Source organism: Syzygium oleosum, unplaced genomic scaffold (assembly GCF_021117445.2).
Source record: "Syzygium oleosum isolate NSW1041296 unplaced genomic scaffold, Sole_v2.1 Sole_v2.10, whole genome shotgun sequence".
NCBI classification, from domain to species: Eukaryota; Viridiplantae; Streptophyta; class Magnoliopsida; order Myrtales; family Myrtaceae; genus Syzygium; species Syzygium oleosum.
This window is the reverse complement of record NW_026607494.1, coordinates 12036794-12056365: the sequence shown is the minus strand read 5'-3', so window position 1 is coordinate 12056365 and position 19572 is coordinate 12036794. Positions and strand designations below refer to the sequence as shown.

The 19572-nt window shown below is 39.4% G+C and overlaps 1 protein-coding gene and 1 long non-coding RNA gene across 2 annotated transcripts; one reads left to right on the top strand and one right to left on the bottom strand.

The window, feature by feature from the left end:
* Window positions 1-14150: 14150 nt before the first annotated feature.
* Window positions 14151-19037, top strand: LOC115680004 (putative BPI/LBP family protein At1g04970). The gene is made up of 6 exons (XM_030603751.2): window positions 14151-14831; window positions 15086-15225; window positions 16088-16439; window positions 17188-17436; window positions 18036-18161; window positions 18272-19037. Exons 1-6 carry the CDS (start codon window positions 14406-14408, stop codon window positions 18473-18475), a joined length of 1497 nt encoding a protein of 498 aa, XP_030459611.2. The 5' UTR covers window positions 14151-14405; the 3' UTR covers window positions 18476-19037.
* LOC130139138 (uncharacterized) lies at window positions 18462-19188 on the bottom strand. Its single transcript, XR_008817359.1, has 2 exons — window positions 18851-19188; window positions 18462-18820 (listed from the first exon to the last, which is right to left on the bottom strand). It is a non-coding gene; the product is annotated as an uncharacterized LOC130139138 (long non-coding RNA).
* Window positions 19189-19572: the final 384 nt, after the last annotated feature.

The following is a 19572-nucleotide window of genomic DNA, read 5'->3' as shown; positions in this document are numbered from 1 at the left end:
ATGCCCGCATTGGATGTGAATGAACCATTTCTGAGTTGATGTTGAGCATGGCTTGTTCACTATATTTTGAGTTTGGGCTAATGTCGTGCGCGGTTTGAGTCGGGGGTTTCGTTTCCAGTATTGCACACCACGTGTTTGCTGAAATGCATCAACTAGATCCGCAAACTTTTTTTTCTCGAGTCCGGTTTGCTGAAATGTCAGGATTACGTTGGTTTGTGATGCCTGAAGATGGGGTAGGTTATATGATTCCCCGAACCGCCCTGTTCACGACAAATGCTTTCGTTGTTCCATGTTTGTGCTTTTTAGTTCTTCCGTCTTCTGTGTTTTTCTGATGATGTAGCTGCGTATGTGATGTGTTTGGTCGGTCATTGCGACGGACGATGGTAAGACTCGTTAACTCTGATGGTTGGTTTGGTAGCGCGAGATAGAGCCATTCTTGTTGAGCATAGGACGTTATTATTATTGTTGAAGTTCTGGTGTTTTAGAACAAATGCGTAGCTTTAAAAATTTCTGGGTAGCATGAACGCGAAACAAAAGTTGGTGTTCTGGGCTTCATGTATTAGTTTCTGGGCAATGGGAAGAAGACGTCCGGGAGGGAGAGAGCTTGAAAAGGAAGGAACAGAGAAGGGAAGGGAGGGAGCTCACTGGGAGTTTCCCTCTGGTTTCTTCTCCGAATTATCTCCACACTGACCATGGAGTATCGTGGACTCATGATCACTAGCGACCGTATGCATTGAAAAAAAAAAAAGGAAGAAAGCCAAGAGAGAACAGGAGAAAGAAGAGACTTTGGTTCGTTCACCGGTGGTCCGTCTGCCAGCCGCCATTCGTCATCAAAGAAAACACCCGAACCAGGTAACCCCCGAAAACGCCATCCAAAGCTTGCGTCCGTAGCCGCACGTCAAGTGTTCGATGAAATTCCCGAATGAAGGACTGAAATTTTTCGAAAAAATCGGTGTCTAGAGCTTCGTTTTATGCTTGATTCGGTTTTGAAATTGTTGCATCGTCACTGAATCTGGGTTTCTCTTTACTTTCGTGACATATTATTGGACGCCCGAGTTGGGTATGGACGAACGTCTCCTCGCCGGAAAATCCATTTCTCCTCGCTGGAGGTCTGCCTGCGGTTATAGGCTGCCATGGTCAATCCTTCACCTCCTTTAATACGCATGTGTGTGATTGCTTTGCTGGGATGGTGTCTGTTGTGTTTTCGGTGGTGTTAATGTCGCCGGGAATAATCTGGTAATGGTTGGAGTGGTGGCTGTCGGGGAGGCGACGTGGTGCTCGACGTTGCAGTGGCCGGGGCCTTGGCAAGAGCTTGTCTGGCATGGCAGACTCTCGGCGAAGGAGCCCGCCGGCGAGGACGGTCGGAGGCGAAGAGATGTCCCCGGCGTGGCCCGGTGATGGAGTCTTGATGAAGAAGCTCAGGGAAGAAGATCACGTGCAGGAAGAAGGCCAGAAAAGGGGAGAAGAGATCAAATAAAAAAAGGAAAAAAGAAAAACAGAAAACAAAAAAGAAAAGAGGGGAAAATAAAAAAAATTTAGAAAAGAAATAGAAAAAAGGGATTCTAGGCGGGTCAGAGAACCGGATCAGGTAGTCCGGCGGATCGGGTCAGGGGACCCGGTCCGGAATTTTTATTTTATTAATAAAAATATTAAAAAATTCGAAAATGTTTTAAAATATAAAAAATTCTGAAATTCAGTGTTTTTTTTCAAAAAAACATTAAAAAAATTCAGAAATTTTTTAAAAAATTCAATAAATAAAAAATTCAAAAAAAATCAGAAAAATTCCGAAAAATCCAGAAAATTAGAATGTGTACAGAAATTAGTTTTTGGCTTACTTTCACTAGACATTAGTGTTTTTCTCATTCTAAACTTACTTCAAAAATTGCAAAAATTGAGAAAACCTTTAAAAAATTATTGAAAATTTGAACATGTCATTATGGCTTTACGTTAGGGCTTTTGATTGCCTTTTCTTTTTTTAAAGGCGATGCTAAGTTGCTGATTGTTTATTTTTTTTATGATTATTTGGTTGCGCACCTTTAATACATTGATTGTTACTTTTCATTTTTAGCATGGTTAGGTGGAATCTTAAGTTTTTTTTCGATAGGTTGCCCGGTACGTTAGTTTGCGAATGTTCAAGTTTAGGTACCGAAATGGCACTAGTTAGATCGCTAGTGTAATCAAACCTAAATGATATATTGAGAGAGTCTTCTTGTCTAAGTCAAATGAATGAATGAGAGTTAAACTTCTTATCCAAGAAAAATGAATGGACGAGAGTTATGCTTCTTGTCCAAGTAAAATAAGTAAATCATTAAGCACATTAATATACTATGCTGTTATTAATGATATAACGCATGATATCATTGATGGTCAAATTCAATGTTTTAAACTTAAAAAGATGGGTCAAAATGCTTAGGGAAACATGAAAAGAGGTGTGTACGTATTAAAGAATACTTAATGGCTCAAATATAGGAGTTTTTCCAAAGCAGATATTTTGTTAAAACACCAAAATATCTAATAAATCAGTACGTGAATAAGGAAAATAAGTGTCCGTTCCAAATATTACTACATCAGTAATATTTTTTGAACTCACTAAATTTATTATTATAAAATATCAGATCCTTGAAAAATCTCAATTCGGTAAATTTAAACTTGAAAATCATCAAAAATATAATTCGGAGCATATTAGTCCTCTTCCACAACTAATATAGTGGTAAATCAACTACCGTCATCTGTCCATTTAATCTCAAAGTATCGAATTTCGAGCGAACACGGTTTTGAAAAATCATCCTTAATATTATAACAGAACATAGAAAATTCCGGATGTCACGTATATGCCCAGTCAAAATTTGGTCAAATTTGTGTAAAACACACAAAAATATGATTTTTCAAAATTTTTCTCAATTTGATGAATTGAAAATATTGGTCACAGTGCAAATATCGAGTTAATGGAACATCGGATTAAAAACTTATGCCTGATCAAAATTTTTCAAACATTTTCCTAATTTGATGAATTCAAAACATCAAGTCATACGCTTCCGTAGACATAAAAATCGAGTCAATGTAAGTAGGACGGAAAACTTATATCTGAGTTTGGCCAAATTTATGTGCACGAAAGAGTCTTCTTACAGTTGTCGACGATTTTTAAACTTGAGTTTGTTCGGAAGCATTAAAAAAGAATTGTAAATGCAAGCGATTAGCATGAATAGAAAACACCTGTGGTTTTAGTTTTCTGATCATGTCTTTTACCAGTTGACGGGATTTTTGCAATCAAAACCACTGCACAAACATTAAACGTACATATATTATACCTCACAAATTAGGATTTAGAGCTCGAATTTTCATAACACTCACATCAGTCTAATGTGGTGCCTCTAATAGGTGGACCTGGCATGTGCCGCATGTGAGGATGACTAGGTCCTCGGGAAGTTTACTAGATCGTTCGCCATTGCCATGGTCCTCCCTCTCTTCATCCTCGGCGGCATTAGGGTTGGGGTTGGGCGTATGTGAGTAGTATGTGGCGGTGAAAAAACAAGTGATTGGTTGGATTGTAAAAGGAAAGTGATGCATTGGTTATAGGTTCTTCTCGTAGTAGAAGAAGAGAGAGGGGAGAGGAGAGAACGAGTTGAGTGGAGTGATGCGAGGGAGGGAGCCAGCTGATTCACGAACCGGGTTGAGGCATGTTGAAGGCATGCAAAATGCTGTGAATTATGCATTTCTTGCTTGATCCTCTTTCGCCATATTGCAAACATTGATGAGGGAGAAGAGGGAGAATTGGATATAGAAAGTAGCCGAGAATTAATTCGTTGTAGTTAGCATTTTGTCAGTTTCCATGTTCATAAGTATTTGTATCCATAAATTCCACCATATTGTATCCATGTTCATAACTATTACCTCTTTCGGGATTTGGCGTTTATATGTTGAAATTTATGGATACAAATACTCATGAACATGGAAACTGACAAAATGCTAACTACAACGAATTAATTCTCGGCTACTCTTTATAACCAATTCTCCATCATCAGTGTTTGCAATATGGCGAAGGAGGATCAAGTAAGAAATGCATAATTGATAGCATTTTGCATGCCTTCAACACGCCTCAACCCGGTTCGTGAATCATCTGGCTCCCTCCCTTGCATCACTCCACTCAACTCGTTCTCTCCTCTCCCCTCTCTCTTCTTTTACTACGAGAACAACCTATAACCAATGCATCACTTTCCTTTTACAATCCAACTAACCACTTGTTTTTTCACCGCCACATACTACTCACATACGCCCAACCCTAATGCCGCCGAGGATGAAGAGAGGGAGGACCATGGCAATGGCGAACGATCTAGTAAACTTCCCGAGAACCTAGTCATCCTCACATGCGGCACATGCCAGGTCCACCTATTAGAGGTACCACATTAGACTGAGGTGAGTGTTATGAAAGTTCGAGCTCTAAATCCTAATTTGTGAGGTATAATATATGTACGTTTAATGTTTGTGTAATGATTTTGATTGCAAAAATCCCGTCAACTGGTAAAAGACATGATCAGAAAACTAAAACCACAGTTGTTTTCTATTCATGCTAATCGCTTGCATTTACAATTCTTTTTTAATGCTTCCGAACGAACTCAAGTTTAAAAATCGTCGACAACTGTAAGAAGACTCTTTCGTGCACATAAATTTGGCCAAACTCAGATATAAGTTTTCCGTCCTACTTACATTGACTCGATTTTTATGTCTACGGAAGCGTATGACTTGATGTTTTGAATTCATCAAATTAGGAAAATGTTTGAAAAATTTTGATCAGGCATAAGTTTTTAATCCGATGTTCCATTAACTCGATATTTGCATCATGACCAATATTTTCAATTCATCAAATTGAGAAAAATCATATTTTTGTGTGTTTTACACAAATTTGACCAAATTTTGACTAGGCATATACGTGACATCCCGAATTTTCTATGTTCGGTTATAATATTAAGGATGATTTTTCAAAACCGTGTTCGCCTGAAATTCGATGCTTTGAAATTAAATGGAGAGATGGCGGTAGTTGATTTACCACCATATTAGTTGTGGAAGAGGACTAATATGCTCCGAATTATATTTTTGATGATTTTCAAGTTTAAATTTATCGAATTGAGATTTTTCAAGGATCTGATATTTTATAATAATAATTTTAGTGAGTTCAAAATATATTACTGATTTAGTAATATTTGAAACGGACACTTATTTTCCTTATTCACGTACTGATTTATTAGATATTTTGGTGTCTTAACAAAATATCTGCTTTGGAAAAACTCCTATATTTGAGTCATTGAGCATTCTTTAATGCGTACACACCTCTTTTCATGTTTCCCTAAGCATTTTGACCCATGTTTTTAAGTTTAAAACATTGAATTTGACCATTAATGATATCATGCGTTACATCATTGATGACAACATAGCACATTAATGTCTTTGATGATTCACTCATTTTACTTGGACAAGAAGCTTAACTCTCACCCGTTCATTTTACTTGGACAAGAAGTTTAACTCTCATCCATTCATTTGACTTAGACAAGAAGGGCTCTCTCTCAAAATATCTCCTTTAGGCTAATCTTATTGGGCCACTTGAACCTTTTAAATTGAACACGTATATCTTTCTTCATGCCCAAGGCTTTTGACCTAAGATCATCAATTACTTTAACCTTAGTTATTGTTCAAGCAAATCAAATGAGGTCATGTGATATTTTTTATCATATCCATCCAAAATCTTGCCATTGTCCCCTTAAATAATAACTCACATGTTCTTAAATGGCGACATTAAACTTTGCCTATCAAATTAAATCATGCATGACATCATGATTGACATAATATTCTAACTCTAGTTTCCTTATCATAACCTTAATTAATTAACATGAGTTGAAGTTATTCTTTAAAATAAGTGAAGGAGTAAGAAAGATTCATTTCATCTTCTCCTTCTTAGAAGAGCAATTTCATCATCTTATCTTCAAGTGCAATTTCTTTTTCCCCTCCAAAACAGCAAGCAAAGTTTCCCATTAAATTTCAATTAAGCTCCAAAAGTTTATTCAACTTCATTTGTTTAAGCTTTTAATCTCATCTTTCAAGTATTTACAAGGTGATTAAGGCTTTGAGTCGTTCGAGTCTTTATTCAAGATAAGTGAAAACTCTAGTGGCTAAGTTAGATTGATCTACCTAGTACTCTTGACTTGATTGTTTGATGGTTATGGATTTTAGTTTGCTCTTTGATGTTAAATGTGAAAATGTTTCAATGATTTTATGTTGATTTGTCGATGTTCATTTGACTTGAATCAACCTTCCAATAGATATGGTCGTATAATGGATGAGAAAAATGGTAAAGACGTGGAATTTGGACTTGAAAATGACATTCATGCAATCCTTGCTAAGTGATTGGCCGGCTAAATTAAATTGTTGTCAATTCATTAACTTTTTTTTCGAGATACAAATTCCCATTTTAAGTTGTCGATTTCTAACTTGTCTTTTTCTAGTGATAATATCACGTTGTGTTTGTTGACTTGAATAGATGAGTCTTTGCATGCTGAGTTTGTCGTTAATTGATGTCATCGATAGTTGTCACGACCTAATCGTCCCAATTGAGGGGATAAAAAATGAATGAATAGGTCAAGAGGTATTTGTCGATGGATGTGAACATTGATTGATTTGACAAATCATTAATTCAAGGACCAAGGCGCTCCCAAACCTTATACATCATGCGACGAGAATTGTCTAAACTAAGCATTCAATTGGAGTCGCCACTAGCCATAATTAAGGGTTGACTAGAAATCCTCATAGAGACGTGGAAGTGTCGTCTCGATATGCGCAAAAATCAGATATTCTAAGGATCGGGGACTTGATTACACTAGTGATCTAATTAGTACTCTTTCGGTACCTAAACTTAAACGCTCGCAAATTAACGCACTGGGCAGCCTATCGAAAAAGCTTAATATTCCACCTAAACCATACAAAAAATGGAAAATAACAACCAATGTATTAAAGACGCGAATCAAATAATCATAAAGAAAATAAACAACCAGCAACCTAGCATCGTTTCTAAAAAGAAAAAGCAATCAAAAGCCCTAAAGTGAAGCCCTAATGGCTTGTTCAAATTTTTAGGAAATTTTTTCAAAGGTTTTCTCAATTTTTACAAGTTTTAAACTAAGTCTAGAATGAGATAAATACTAATATCTAGTGAAATTAAGCCAAAAACTGATTTCTGAACATTTCCTAATTTTCTAGATTTTTTTGGGATTTTTTCAAAATTTTTAATTTTTATAAATTTTTTTATTAATAAAATAAGCATTTCGGACCGGGTCCCCTGACCCGATCCGACCCGGTTTTTTTGTTTTTGGCTTTTTCTAATTTTCTTTTTCCTCTATTTCTTTTTCTGTTTAATTTTTTATTCCCCTTTTTTGTTTTCCTCTGCCCAGACTGGACGCCTTCCTCCTCATGGGCTCACCGAGAGCTCACTGGAACGTCTTCTTCTTGGTGAATCGCCAGCGACCCAAACTCCGAACCAAAATTGGCTTCTTCGAGTGGCATCGAGGACAAATCTGCTCAGACCGAAATCGCAACTCCACCGTCACCGAACCAAAGTCCCTAAACCAGCACCACCGGCCACTAAATCGCTAACATCGGCGACACACTTTCGTTTTCCGACCATCAAACTTCCAGCAGCAACAATACGTGATAAAACGCAAACAAACAGACATACACGCATATGAATAGTGAGCTAACGGTGGCAGCCACAAACCGCGGGCCTCTCGGATGGGGAAGGAGTTCTCCGGCGGGGATACGTGTACGCACGGCCAACTCGGACAATGTGCGAACCATGGCATAAACACAAGAAAAAACACAAAGTCAGTAGTGATTCGACGAACAAGAGTACCAAACAAACAGAAAGACCGAGTTCTAAGCACCGATTCCACAAAAAATCATTCGGACTTCCACTTAGACATTTCATTGAACACGCTCTTGAGTGAGATTGAATGCGATTTCAAGCTTTGAACATGATATATACAACTCTAAACGTCCATATATCACGACAAACTCATCTCGGTTCACCCATAAACGTTTGGAACTTTCAGACCCGAACTCGGCACCCGAAACCCACACTGTCTCATTGAGGTATTTCATCAAACACGTGAGGCACGACCAACAAAAGGGGTTACAGAGCTGGTTTTGACGAGATTCATGGCTTTTTTTCGACATACGACGCTCGAAACCGCTCCTTTGAGCATAAAACAGGTGTTATTCTCCATTGGTGGAGCCGGGCGACCACCGAATAGGCTCGGTGTGCCCGGCACCCGAGAGGAAGGGGAGGGGGACCAAAACAGGGGAAGACGATGAAAGACCCACCTGGTTCGGGGCTGACCGGGATGAAGCGCCGCAGCTTGAGGCTCGACGGGGGCCGACGGGAACTCAGATGGACGACCGGTCAAAGAGCAAAACTCTCTCTTTTTTGGTTCTCTCGGTTCCCTCTCCGTCTCTCCCTCCGGAACCTCCCTGGTTCGTGCGGCCGTGAGGCGATGAATGGTGGCCGGCAGGTGGAGCCTTCAACGGGAACGATGGCGACTCCAGCGGACCGCTGGCGAGCGAGCAAAAATTCCTTCTTTTTCCCTTTCTCTCTCGGCTCCCGTCTACCGCGAGGAGCTCGGACGACCAAAAAACGAGAGAGTGGCTAACTCCGGTATTCGCGGTCTCAAATGCAAGGCGGAGAGAGGGAAGAGATTCGCCCGGCCACCTCCTTGCCGATCGAGGCCGGAACACTCTCCTCTCTGAACCCCTCAATCCTCCATTTTTTTTTTTCTCCCTTCCCTTCTCTGTTTCTTCTTTTTCAAGCGCTCTCTCCCTCTTTGGTTTCACGAAGCGGCCTTTTCTTTAACCTCCTCTGGATGTGTCTTGACCAAGGGAGAGAAGACAGCTGCTCTCCATTTTGTCTCTTCTTCTCCGCTTTTCTTTTATTGCTTTCTTGGAGTAAACATGCAGATCCCTCTTTTGTGTCCTTTCCCCCCTTTTTCTTCTTTTGTGAATGTGTGTCCGGACACCAGAGGAAGAGCGTGCCTGTCCATGGGGAAGAGCTCCCCTTTGGTCTTCCCTCTTTTTCTTTTTTTCTTTTTTCTTCTTCTTTTTTTATAATGATTTTTTAAATAAAATAAAAAAAATAAAAGGAAAATATGTTTCATTAAATTCTATTAATGCAAATGCACCTAATATCTATGTGACATGTAATTTAATGAAAATATTTTTGCTTAGGAGTTAAAAATAAACCTCTACTTTTCTATGCACTTAAACCCTAAATGACTGGGCAAAATTTAGGTGTCAACAATAGTGTAGAAAGTGGAAATTGTGAAATTAAATTAGAAAGTGATATTTTTGTAATTTGACTAAGTTATCAATTTACTAGCTAAGTGTTGTTGATTAATCACGTTGTCGATTATTTGGGTGTCGATGTTCACAATGTCGATTCTTTGAGTTGTCAATATCCACGTTATTGATTTTTGAGTTGATTTGTTGGTTGAGACCAAATTGTTGATATGCAAGAAGTTGGTTGATAAGTTATGTATTTTTGTGTTATCAATTTATAACTTGTCGTGACGAATCTTCCAGTATATGACTATGTTATTATGGTTCACTTGTTAAAAATAAAAGAGGTAAATGTGTTATTACTATTTATGTAAGTGATGCATGGAAAAGACATAACGATAGTGTTTCGGTAATGTTTTTGCATAAGATGATGTCATGTACCGAATGTTGATTTTGAGGATGGCTATGCAAGGGATGATAAATGAGTATCAATTTCGTTGTTGATGCAAGGTTGATGTTATCATGTGCACCATCACTATGTGATTAATTGTGGAATGAGTATAATGAAAAGTAAATTCCGTCGTCCATATATTTGTGGCGACGATGCCCCGGAGTTGGGATGTCCCGAGAGTCGGAATGAGATTGAAATGCTAATAATGAATATAATGGGTATCTATGTGTATGTATAAATGCATACATTCATATATGCCTATTAATGAATTAAGTGGTGATAATTATGCAACACAATATGTTATGTTATCCGCTAGTATTTGAGTGAATGATCTTATGTAATGTTATTAATGATTTCTATTGGCATATCATGATAGTCTAGAAAAGATATTCCATGTGTATAGTGCATCCTAAAATAATATGTCATCTACTTGCTTTGAGTGAATGAACTTCTGTTTTGTTGTTAATGGTTTTCATCGTCATATAATAATAATAAAGAAAAAAGAAAGATCGCTTGCATATACATTTGTCATACATGGTTATTGCCTTGAACTCACTATGTTTGTATGTATCAGGTTGAGTGATAAGATGATCTCCTCCCTTAGATTTAGAGATTTCATTTACTAGACTTCAACTCACTCCTTATTTTTCATATTTGTAGGATAGTCCCATGCACATGTCGATGGAGAGGACGAGATGATATTGGAGGCCTTCAACCCTTATGTTGGATGGTGGTTTGGTTAATGTTTAGGCTCGCTTTTGGTTTAGTAAGGGAGTAGTGGTACTAGTGGACCCGACCTTCTTCCCAAGACTTTTGTAATGAATTGTATATATTGGTAATGGTATTGTAAAAATTTTATTGTGCTTCCGCATGCTTATAATAACTATAAGTAATAATCCAAATGGACACATGTTATGCGCGACGTTCTCGGGCGTCACTATATATTTTCTGTTCGCTGTCTCATTAACTCAATTTTTGCACCTGTGAAAAGCCCAATGTTTTCAATTCATCAAATTGAAAAATATTTAAAGGTTGGAGGAAAGAAATCTTTTGGAAATCATGAGTATTGTTTAATTAAGAAGATACGAAATTCCATTGTTTTCTAAACCTACAAAGAATTGAGTGTTTGCTCTCTCCTATTGGAACAACCTCCCATCGAGGTCTCACAATCCTTTTGCACTAGCCACCCATATTCCTCTTTCTAGGAATCACTACAACTCCTTCCCGACCGGCCCCCTCCATTGCCGTGTACTCCTCTTGTGCCCCAAGCCCTACCCTAATACCGCTAAGGATGATGGGAGGGACCACGGTGATGTCGCCTTGAAACCACGGTTGTTTTCGATTCATGCTAATCGTTTGCATTTGCATTTCTTTTAATGCTTTTCTTGAGCAAGGTTAAGAAATGTTTGAGTGCGGGCCGTTTTTCTGGGGTGTGCACAAATCAAGAGTTTTCTTACACTTGCCGAAAGTGAATTTTGTGTCGCAAACGAAGAAGCAAAAAAGTATGGTGCCAAGGTTATACTGGCCGATCTCCTTGATCAGATATTGCCTTCTTTTCCCATCTATGTACTTTTTCCAATTTAGTTCGTGCTATTTAAATTCCAACCGCTTCTCTCTTCTACATGACTGTCACATGTTACTATGATAAAGCTATTGGGGAATATGCCACACTCTGAAAAAAGAGAGTTTGAATATCTGATACGTGTGTATGAAATGGTAAGTTTATTGCGTTAGATCTCATTGAAATTATTTGCATCACGTTGGCGATATTTCTATTTTTCTGCAGGCTTTTTGGGATATTATTGAAGATAACTTAAAGAAGAGCAAGATCGTCGAATATTCTTTTTGGTGAAATAGATCTGCCCTCATGGAGTATGAATAATATATTGTTGCCTCGTTTGTGTTTTAGGTACTTGTCCTCCCAATTGGTTTTTCCTACGGGTGGGAAAATGGTCCATTAACCCATTTTTCATACATATTTGCTTGTTAGGTTTAAATGGGTCACTCTAATTTTATGAATGAGTTAAAATGAGTTTCTTAAAATGAGTTCTAAGAAATAAAAACCATCTAAAAATTGGTATAGATAGGTTTAACACAAACTTGTCTTTTAAGTTAAGGCCTAGATATATTACAATTTTATTTTTCACACTTTCCATTTCTTCTTGTTTCCCTTAACAAACATCTAAAAAGTCAAAGAGAGAGAGACTGATTTAATAATCTATTTTTGTAGACCCAAGAAAATTTTCGGGTCAATCATTATATAAAATTATGAAACTTTGATATTTCCATATGCGAAGATGGATTAAAACTCAAATTAAGAAAATGGTGGAAGTATATATCACAAAAAGTTTGTGGCAACACATGGTCGTCGAGCATGAATGGACACCTTGAAAGATTGATTACAGCTTAAATCATCCCTAAACCAGTTTTTAATAACTAATTAAAAAAACTAAAAAAGTAGAAAAAAAAATAAAAGGAAAGAATTCGTGGGCCATTTCAATTCTTTGGTTGCTGTAATGCGAGCCAAATGGTCCCCGTTCAGCATTCCTTGGGCGCATATGCGGAAGTTAGACATGGTCGGTCCAAATTGACCTAAACCAAAAAACGAAAAGTTGATGCCTTCGGATTAGACCTCATACAACTAAAAATGAGCCTAAACATTATTCAATATCCTCTCCAAACTCCAAACTAATTCAAGTTCCTTTATTTCGAAGTTTATGGTGTGGGACGTGGTCGATGTGAAGTCGGACCCCGACGAGCTGGCCAGCGTGTACGGGTTGCTATTCGTCCAGTTCGACCACGATGCCAACGCCAACGGGTCAGTGGACCTGGAGGAGTTCAAAGTGGAGACAAGGAGGATGATGCTCGCCATGGCCGACGACTTGGGGTTCTTGCCGGTCCAAATGGTGTTGGAAGAGCACAGCTTCTTGAAGAAAGCCGCGACGCGCGAGCTCACCAAAGTCGTTGCTTAATCTGGAGCATGTTATTTAATAGTGATTAATCGCAGCGACCCGACAGTTAAGCTGGGTCGCCCGATTCGTCGGTCCTCAAGCGAGCTAATCCCCCCCCTCTTAATTTTTATTTGAAAAATTACTTTTTAGATTGGATATCAAAGTTTGTATAAAAAAAAAAAAAAGCTTACCAAACACTATTCGTATCTCGTGACAATCCTGTGGTCTAAATTCTTTTGCATATGCAAAGGCTTTTCCCAAATGTTGTCTTTTAAGGCACCCTAAAATCACGTGGAAGCAAAAGCCTTGAGCATGTGGACCGATCCCTTCGACCATTTGCAAGCCGATTTTTCCCAGTATTGTAAACATCTCTTTCGTCTTTAAAAACTCTCGAATCTCTTTCCGATTCTTATTGCGCCCCCGAGCATACCCCATGCCGTCCTCGATTTATGCGCTGATTACGATGGTTTGTCTCGTACTTACGAATTCTTTCTCGTACGGCAGGCAAAGAGCGAAAGAAAACAAACATTCGCGCTCGAAATGGAAATCAATATTCCAATCCATGATTGAGTCGTACACATTACCCGATGAGAAAGCGATTGACCTTGATCCTTTTGGTCAGTAGTTACGCAGCCTGTTCCTTTGCATGCAAGAGTCAAATGCAAGAGATCCTTTTTGGAGTTTTCATGCAATGAAAAGAAACGACCTTGATTTCTAGAATTACGAGATAATTGCTCGAATTCCCACTAACTTTGTCATTGTCGCCGGTTGTGCCCTTAAATTTGGAAACGTTACGGATTACCATCCTCGACTCCGGCACCATTGCACAATTGCCCGTGAATTTAGAAAAGTTATACATTACCTCCCGAAGCTTTTTGGGGACTCGAGGATGATAAGACACTAAAGAGTGTTCATTTGAATTATTACGACTCAACGACCCTTGAAACATCTAAAATTCAATATCGACGGAGAGCTATCATTGTAGCTCCAATCGGCACGTAAGTGGCTCGTAGCTCTTACACAAAATTAAAAACCAAGAAGGCCCGGGAGCGAGGATCGGCAAGAGATTTCGCTCGCCACGCAACTCGATCTAATACTCTCTCAAATTAATTTAAAATTGGAAAGTTTAGTTATGTGATCGAATTATGTAATTCTAATTCTCACCATTTCCTCTCTCTCTTTTTTTATTTTCCCCGACAAGCACTTTGATTTGCTCAAAGAAAAAAAAAATGAATCAACAAAGGGTCATATATGGTCCCGAGTTAGATCTTAAATTGCTTCATTTGAGGTCTTGTGCAAATCTTAGCATCCCTTGCACATAAAATACATAGATGATAGAGCCGGGTACTTGACTCGAGAAAGATACAGCCCAACTTGAGGAACTGAGCATGCGAATACCGACACGTTAAAATAAAGATTCCAGTCCTGTTAGCCTGCCGCGTGAGTCGCTCCGGTTGGTAAAAATACTACTGCTGTGAGGTACGCTCGGTAAGCCACGCCTAGGATCAACAAAGCGTCATACATGAGCATCTCCGCATCACCGCCGAAGTATACCTTCATTCGGACATTAATGCCCGGAACATCGTTTCCCACTGAAGCTCCAAGCCTCCAACCACCGCCGCTTTAAATCCAACTCGTCCCACTCGACTCAGCCAGCAAACCCGAGTTCGGGCTCCGATCCGACGCCGCCTCTCATGGCGTCTCCTCCTGCTTCCGCCGCGCTCCTCCTCCTCTTCGTCTCCCTCCTCGTCGTCCCTTCGCGCTCCCACGTCCGATCCGCCGACGACGCCTTCACGTCGATCCTCATATCCCAGAACGGCCTCGATTTCGTCAAGGACCTGCTCGTCACCAAGGCGATCGCCTCCGCCGTCCCGCTCCGGCTGCCGGACATCCAGAAATCCCAGAAGATACCCTTCGTCGGCGACGTCAAGATGGTCCTCTCCGACATCACGATTTACGAAATCGGCGTCTCGAGCTCGTATCTCCAGCCCGGGGACTCCGGCGTCGCGATCGTCGCGTCGGGGACGACCTGCAATTTGAGCATGAGTTGGTTCTACTCTTACAGGAACACTTGGCTCGTGCCGGTCGAGGTTTCCGACAGGGGACGCGCTGCTGTTCAGGTGCTGACTCGGACTTGACCAAGTTGCTCCCCTCCTCTTTCGTTACCAATTGGATGTGTGGTTTAGTCTAGGTTGAGTTTGTGTAATTCGATTGAAGATATGCTTCTTGTGTCAGGTTAGGGATGCTGAGGTTGTGCCTTGCATATTGCATTTGCATTATCATTTCGTGGCAGTCTTGCCTTCGCCTGCTAATTCTTGGGTACAATTTAGCTAAAAGGGGATCTCAATCTCATTACTCGCTTCTTATTGGTAAGGTTAAAGGCATGGAAGTGGGGCTTACAGTAGGCTTGGAGAACCATGAAGGTACCCTGAAGCTCTCTCTAATGAACTCCGGTTGTCATGTTCGAGATATATCGATAAAGTTGGATGGAGGTGCAGCTTGGCTGTATCAAGGGTATGCAATGGTCGCAGCTTGTCGGTCTTTGACTTTCGCTGCTCTTTCCCCACTTTCGGAATTTTCCTGTTGTTGCTGTAGCTATCATGAATTGGCATCAAGTTCCTTCTCATCCTTTTCAGCAAATAGCCAAATTGACAGTATCGTATAGTCATAACTTAATTCTGCCATCAACTTGATGTGCTAATTTTGTCAAATGGTTACACTGCTAGCACCGTGCATTTTTATCTGGTTTTCTTCCCCAATTACTATATGCCCTTGCTGCTTCTCCTTGCCCTGCAATTTTGCTTGGGATTATCCTATTAAGTAGAATTTAGCTCAAACTGCTATTCATCGGTCGGAGCTGCTTACGGTAGTTTACTATAAAAGCATGAATAAATTGTCATAGGCAATGCAGTTTTGAGAGTGCACAGAGTTGAGGAATGGTGTTCCAGTTGTAATTATCTGTTTGGCTTTGTACTTACTCTGGTGATGTAACTTTACCATAAGTATAATGTGAATGAGTTACTCTCTACCTTCAAGAATCAAGGATTGCATTCATCCAATTCCTTGCTGCTTGTTGAAGCTAACTAACTTTAGGTAGAGGGTGGTTCTAAGCTGTAATATAATGACTGCATGGAAAGGTGCCTTATCTCGCCTTCATTTATTCTGGGACATGGACGAGAAGTGTTTTAAGGATTTTGTATGTTTCCTTGTCTCTTGCTTTCTTCTTTACTCTACATGGTTTAACTACTTACAAGTCAAAGCAATGAATGCTTCCTCGAACGAATCTTTAACTGAATCGCATGTTCAGTCTCAAATGGAATTAACCATTGGTTGGGAGGCCTTTTCTATTTTGTGACTTCCCTTTTTCATCTATTAGAATGGTTGATGCATTCGGAGCACAAATCGCCTCAGCAGTGGAAAGTGCTATAACGAAAAAGCTTAAAGAAGGGATATCAAAACTTGATTCCCTTCTCCAATCTCTTCCCAAAGAAGTTCATGTGGATGATAATGCCTCTCTTAATGTGACATTCGTGAATGATCCTCAATTGAGTAGTTCTTCAATTGGATTTGAGATCAACGGTTTATTCATGGGACGACAGAAGGAGATGCTCTCCAACTACTACCACAGAAATCCACACCTTTCAGTTCTCTGTAGAGATTCAGCCAAAATGCTTGGGATTACATTAGACGAGGCTGTGTTCAACTCTGCATCATCCTTGTATTACGATGTAAGTTTCAACAATAGTTGTACTGTTACTTTTCTGATATACCAAGCAATTGAAGTTAGAACAGGGGTTGTTCCAGTATCTGTTTTAACTAAAATATTTTTTTTTTCGTAAAGATTTTGATGTTGAGTTGGTAAGTCATGCAGCAATGAGCATGCTTTAATATTTTGGCTTGTGAAGAGATGTTTATAAACCCTATTTCACATGACATAATAATCAAGTATTCAATTGCTTATAGTTTTCGATGAAATGATAATCAAGTAGGCCATTAGTTCTGCTTCATTAGATATGAATTATGATGCTCTTGCATGTGCATAGTTGAGGCACCACTGAACCTGAAATTTACATGCGAACCTATTGAACCTATTGATTGGAGATTAAACCTCATGTGTGTCCAATCATGGTCATGCTATCTGTCCACATGCTACTTGTGATGATTGTCTGCAGTTGAAGGTATCAGAAAAGATTGTGTAAAGGAGAAACTTTGCTGATTGTGGATACCACTTTGTCCACAAAAGAAATTTGGCTTTGTTCTTTTCTTTTTGGAGCTGGAAAATTTGTTAGTATTGTGCTTTATTGAAAAGGAAAACCTGACAGGCTGATGAGGGCTCCACCTTGTTAGATTTAACACTTTGTATCTTGATAGAATTTCAATGATTTTACTTTACTAATCAGAATAGTTATTCTATAACATAGCGTCTTGTTGTGCTTAATTATAATCTAAGATAAATTGACAATTTTATGTGGTCAGGCAGAGTTTATGCGTTGGACTGTGGATAAAGTGCCGGATCAATCTCTTCTGAATACTGCTGAATGGAGATTTATTATTCCGCAATTGTATAAAAAATACCCAAATGACGATATGGACCTGAATATATCATTGTCCTCTCCTCCAGAGATCAGAATATCAGAGAACAATATAGATGCTACTGTATATGCAGACCTGATAATTGATGTTCTGGAAGCAGGCGAAGTAATACCAGTAGCGTGCATCTCGTTGGTAAGTGGAAATATAACAAACTACTTGCTGTTATAACTAATAATGCTGAAGTTTTTGCTTTTGCTGAATATATGATTTTCTTGTTGGTGAATTGAGTTCCCACGTTTTCGTTTGTCTCCAATGTTGGAACTGTTTCCAAGCATTGGTGTTGTTATGGCTTGTGGTAATGAAGTGCTGCAAGGCAAGATGACTCTTGAGTGCAATTGTTTCCATGCTCATGCTTTAGTAGAAGTGCTAACATGGCCCACAGTTTGACTTGGGCACCTGTGATATTTTTTTTTTTCAACTATGGAGGACCTCGAAAGATGGTAATGAGTGGTCTTTGTTGTGCAACTTACATGTTGAAGGAGCTATGATGAGATAGCTGTGATTGGGCAAATATTGCAGCTTGTGTGCATCTAATGTCATGCGAGTACTAATTTGCTCCTTTTCACACGGTTCATTGTCCAAGTCCTGAATACTCAAAACTCAAGAGCGCTTATAGCATGATATATGTTCTTGCATAACAGTTTTTTCTTTTTGGTTCATTACTTACAAATATGTTTGCCAAAAATTTTCAGATATGACGGTTTTTAACTTAAGTTCTTGGGCTTTTTCAGGTGATACGAGGTTCCGGTTCCGTTAAAATCTTACAGAACAATCTTGCTGGAAGCGTAAAATTGAATGATTTTGCAATGTCACTAAAGTGGAGTAATATTGGTAATCTGCGAGTGTATCTTATTCAGGTATATGATGAAATGAGGTTTGATCATTTTGCAACTTTTATGGTTTGCTCCGTTTCTTTTAATGTTCTCCTTTGACGATCTATAAGAAAACCAGTATTTGCTTTCTGCAGCCAGTAATATGGACAGTTATTGAAACTGTGTTCTTGCCGTACGTGAACGCACACCTTGCCAAAGGATTTCCGTTGCCAATAATCCACGGTTTCACCCTTCAGAATGCTGATATAGTCTGCTCTGCTTCGAGAATCACCGTTTGCAGTGATGTATCCTATGCTGAAGCGGCCAACTTGAAGACCCTATTGATGCGCTTCCTGTAATTACTGTTCTCAGATGTAGGTGAGAGAGACCGGTGCCGGCTTACTATTTGTACAGTGTTGTAGCTTATGCAGAGAGAGCAGGGCATGGTGCCAACTCCAGTTGCTATGATCCGCCAAGCTGGGCTCTGCTTAAGCGTTTCTTCAAAAAGGGTGCTGAATGTGAGCGTTTGTCATAAGCCGAGGTTTGGAGTAAATTCAGATACGCCACTTTGCCACAATCACGGCATATTCAGTCCGCAAGATCGAGACCTGCACGGGCAATTGCTCTCGCCGTGTGAATCAGTTTCAACTCATGACTGATGTCATGACTGTCACCTTACACTTGACTCACTGTATCGGTGTCACCTTACACTTGATCCACTGTATCGGCTGCACAAAATACACAATGGTTTCTGCTGACATGATATACCTTTGATTTCTCCCCCCTCATTCTCCATTTTACTTGCCTTTTTATATTCCATTGACTTGATTAACAGATGATGCATATATAAAGATAGGGGTACTAATGTGCGTATGCATGAATGGAAACAAAGATCCAAATTTCTTCGGACGCTTACTTCAAGCCCTGTGCTTTTTACCTGTAGATCAACACGAAATGGGTGGTGGAGAACTGATAAAAGCTCATAACAAATTCTGGCAAAGAAAAACAGTGAAGATGTTCCTACATTAGATATTCGGAAGAATTACATTTTGCCTTTAAAGTTTTGACATTTGTTGCAAATTACCTTTGACTTTTCAAACTTCACTATATGCCCCATGAAATCTTGAAATCGATTACAATGTCCATCCTAACGCTAACTCGGACTCATTTTTAACTAAATCTTTTGTCATGTTGTTATTACCTGACTAATAAAAGTGAATTGCATTTTGCCCTTCAAGTGTTGGCACTTGTTATAAGTTGCCCGTTGAGTTATTAACTTTTTTTCAATTTCACCCTAAAGTCTTGAAATCGGTTGCAACACCCCTTCGGTGTTAGACTTCGGCCGAAACAGATTCGCCCTCCATAAGAGAGCGAATTGGCCACGCGACAAGCATATCGCCGGAGCTTCAATCGAAAAAATGTTTGAAGCCAACGCCAAGGGAGGCATTGCAACCGA

Excerpts from the sequence above, each read along its gene's own strand:
- LOC115680004 (XM_030603751.2), top strand. The coding sequence starts at position 14,406 with ATGGCGTCTCCTCCTGCTTCCGCCGCGCTCCTCCTCCTCTTCGTCTCC. Across the intron at positions 15,226-16,087 it reads GCAGCTTGGCTGTATCAAGG|AATGGTTGATGCATTCGGAG; the intron begins GTATGCAATGGT and ends TTCATCTATTAG. Across the intron at positions 17,437-18,035 it reads CAGTAGCGTGCATCTCGTTG|GTGATACGAGGTTCCGGTTC; the intron begins GTAAGTGGAAAT and ends GGGCTTTTTCAG.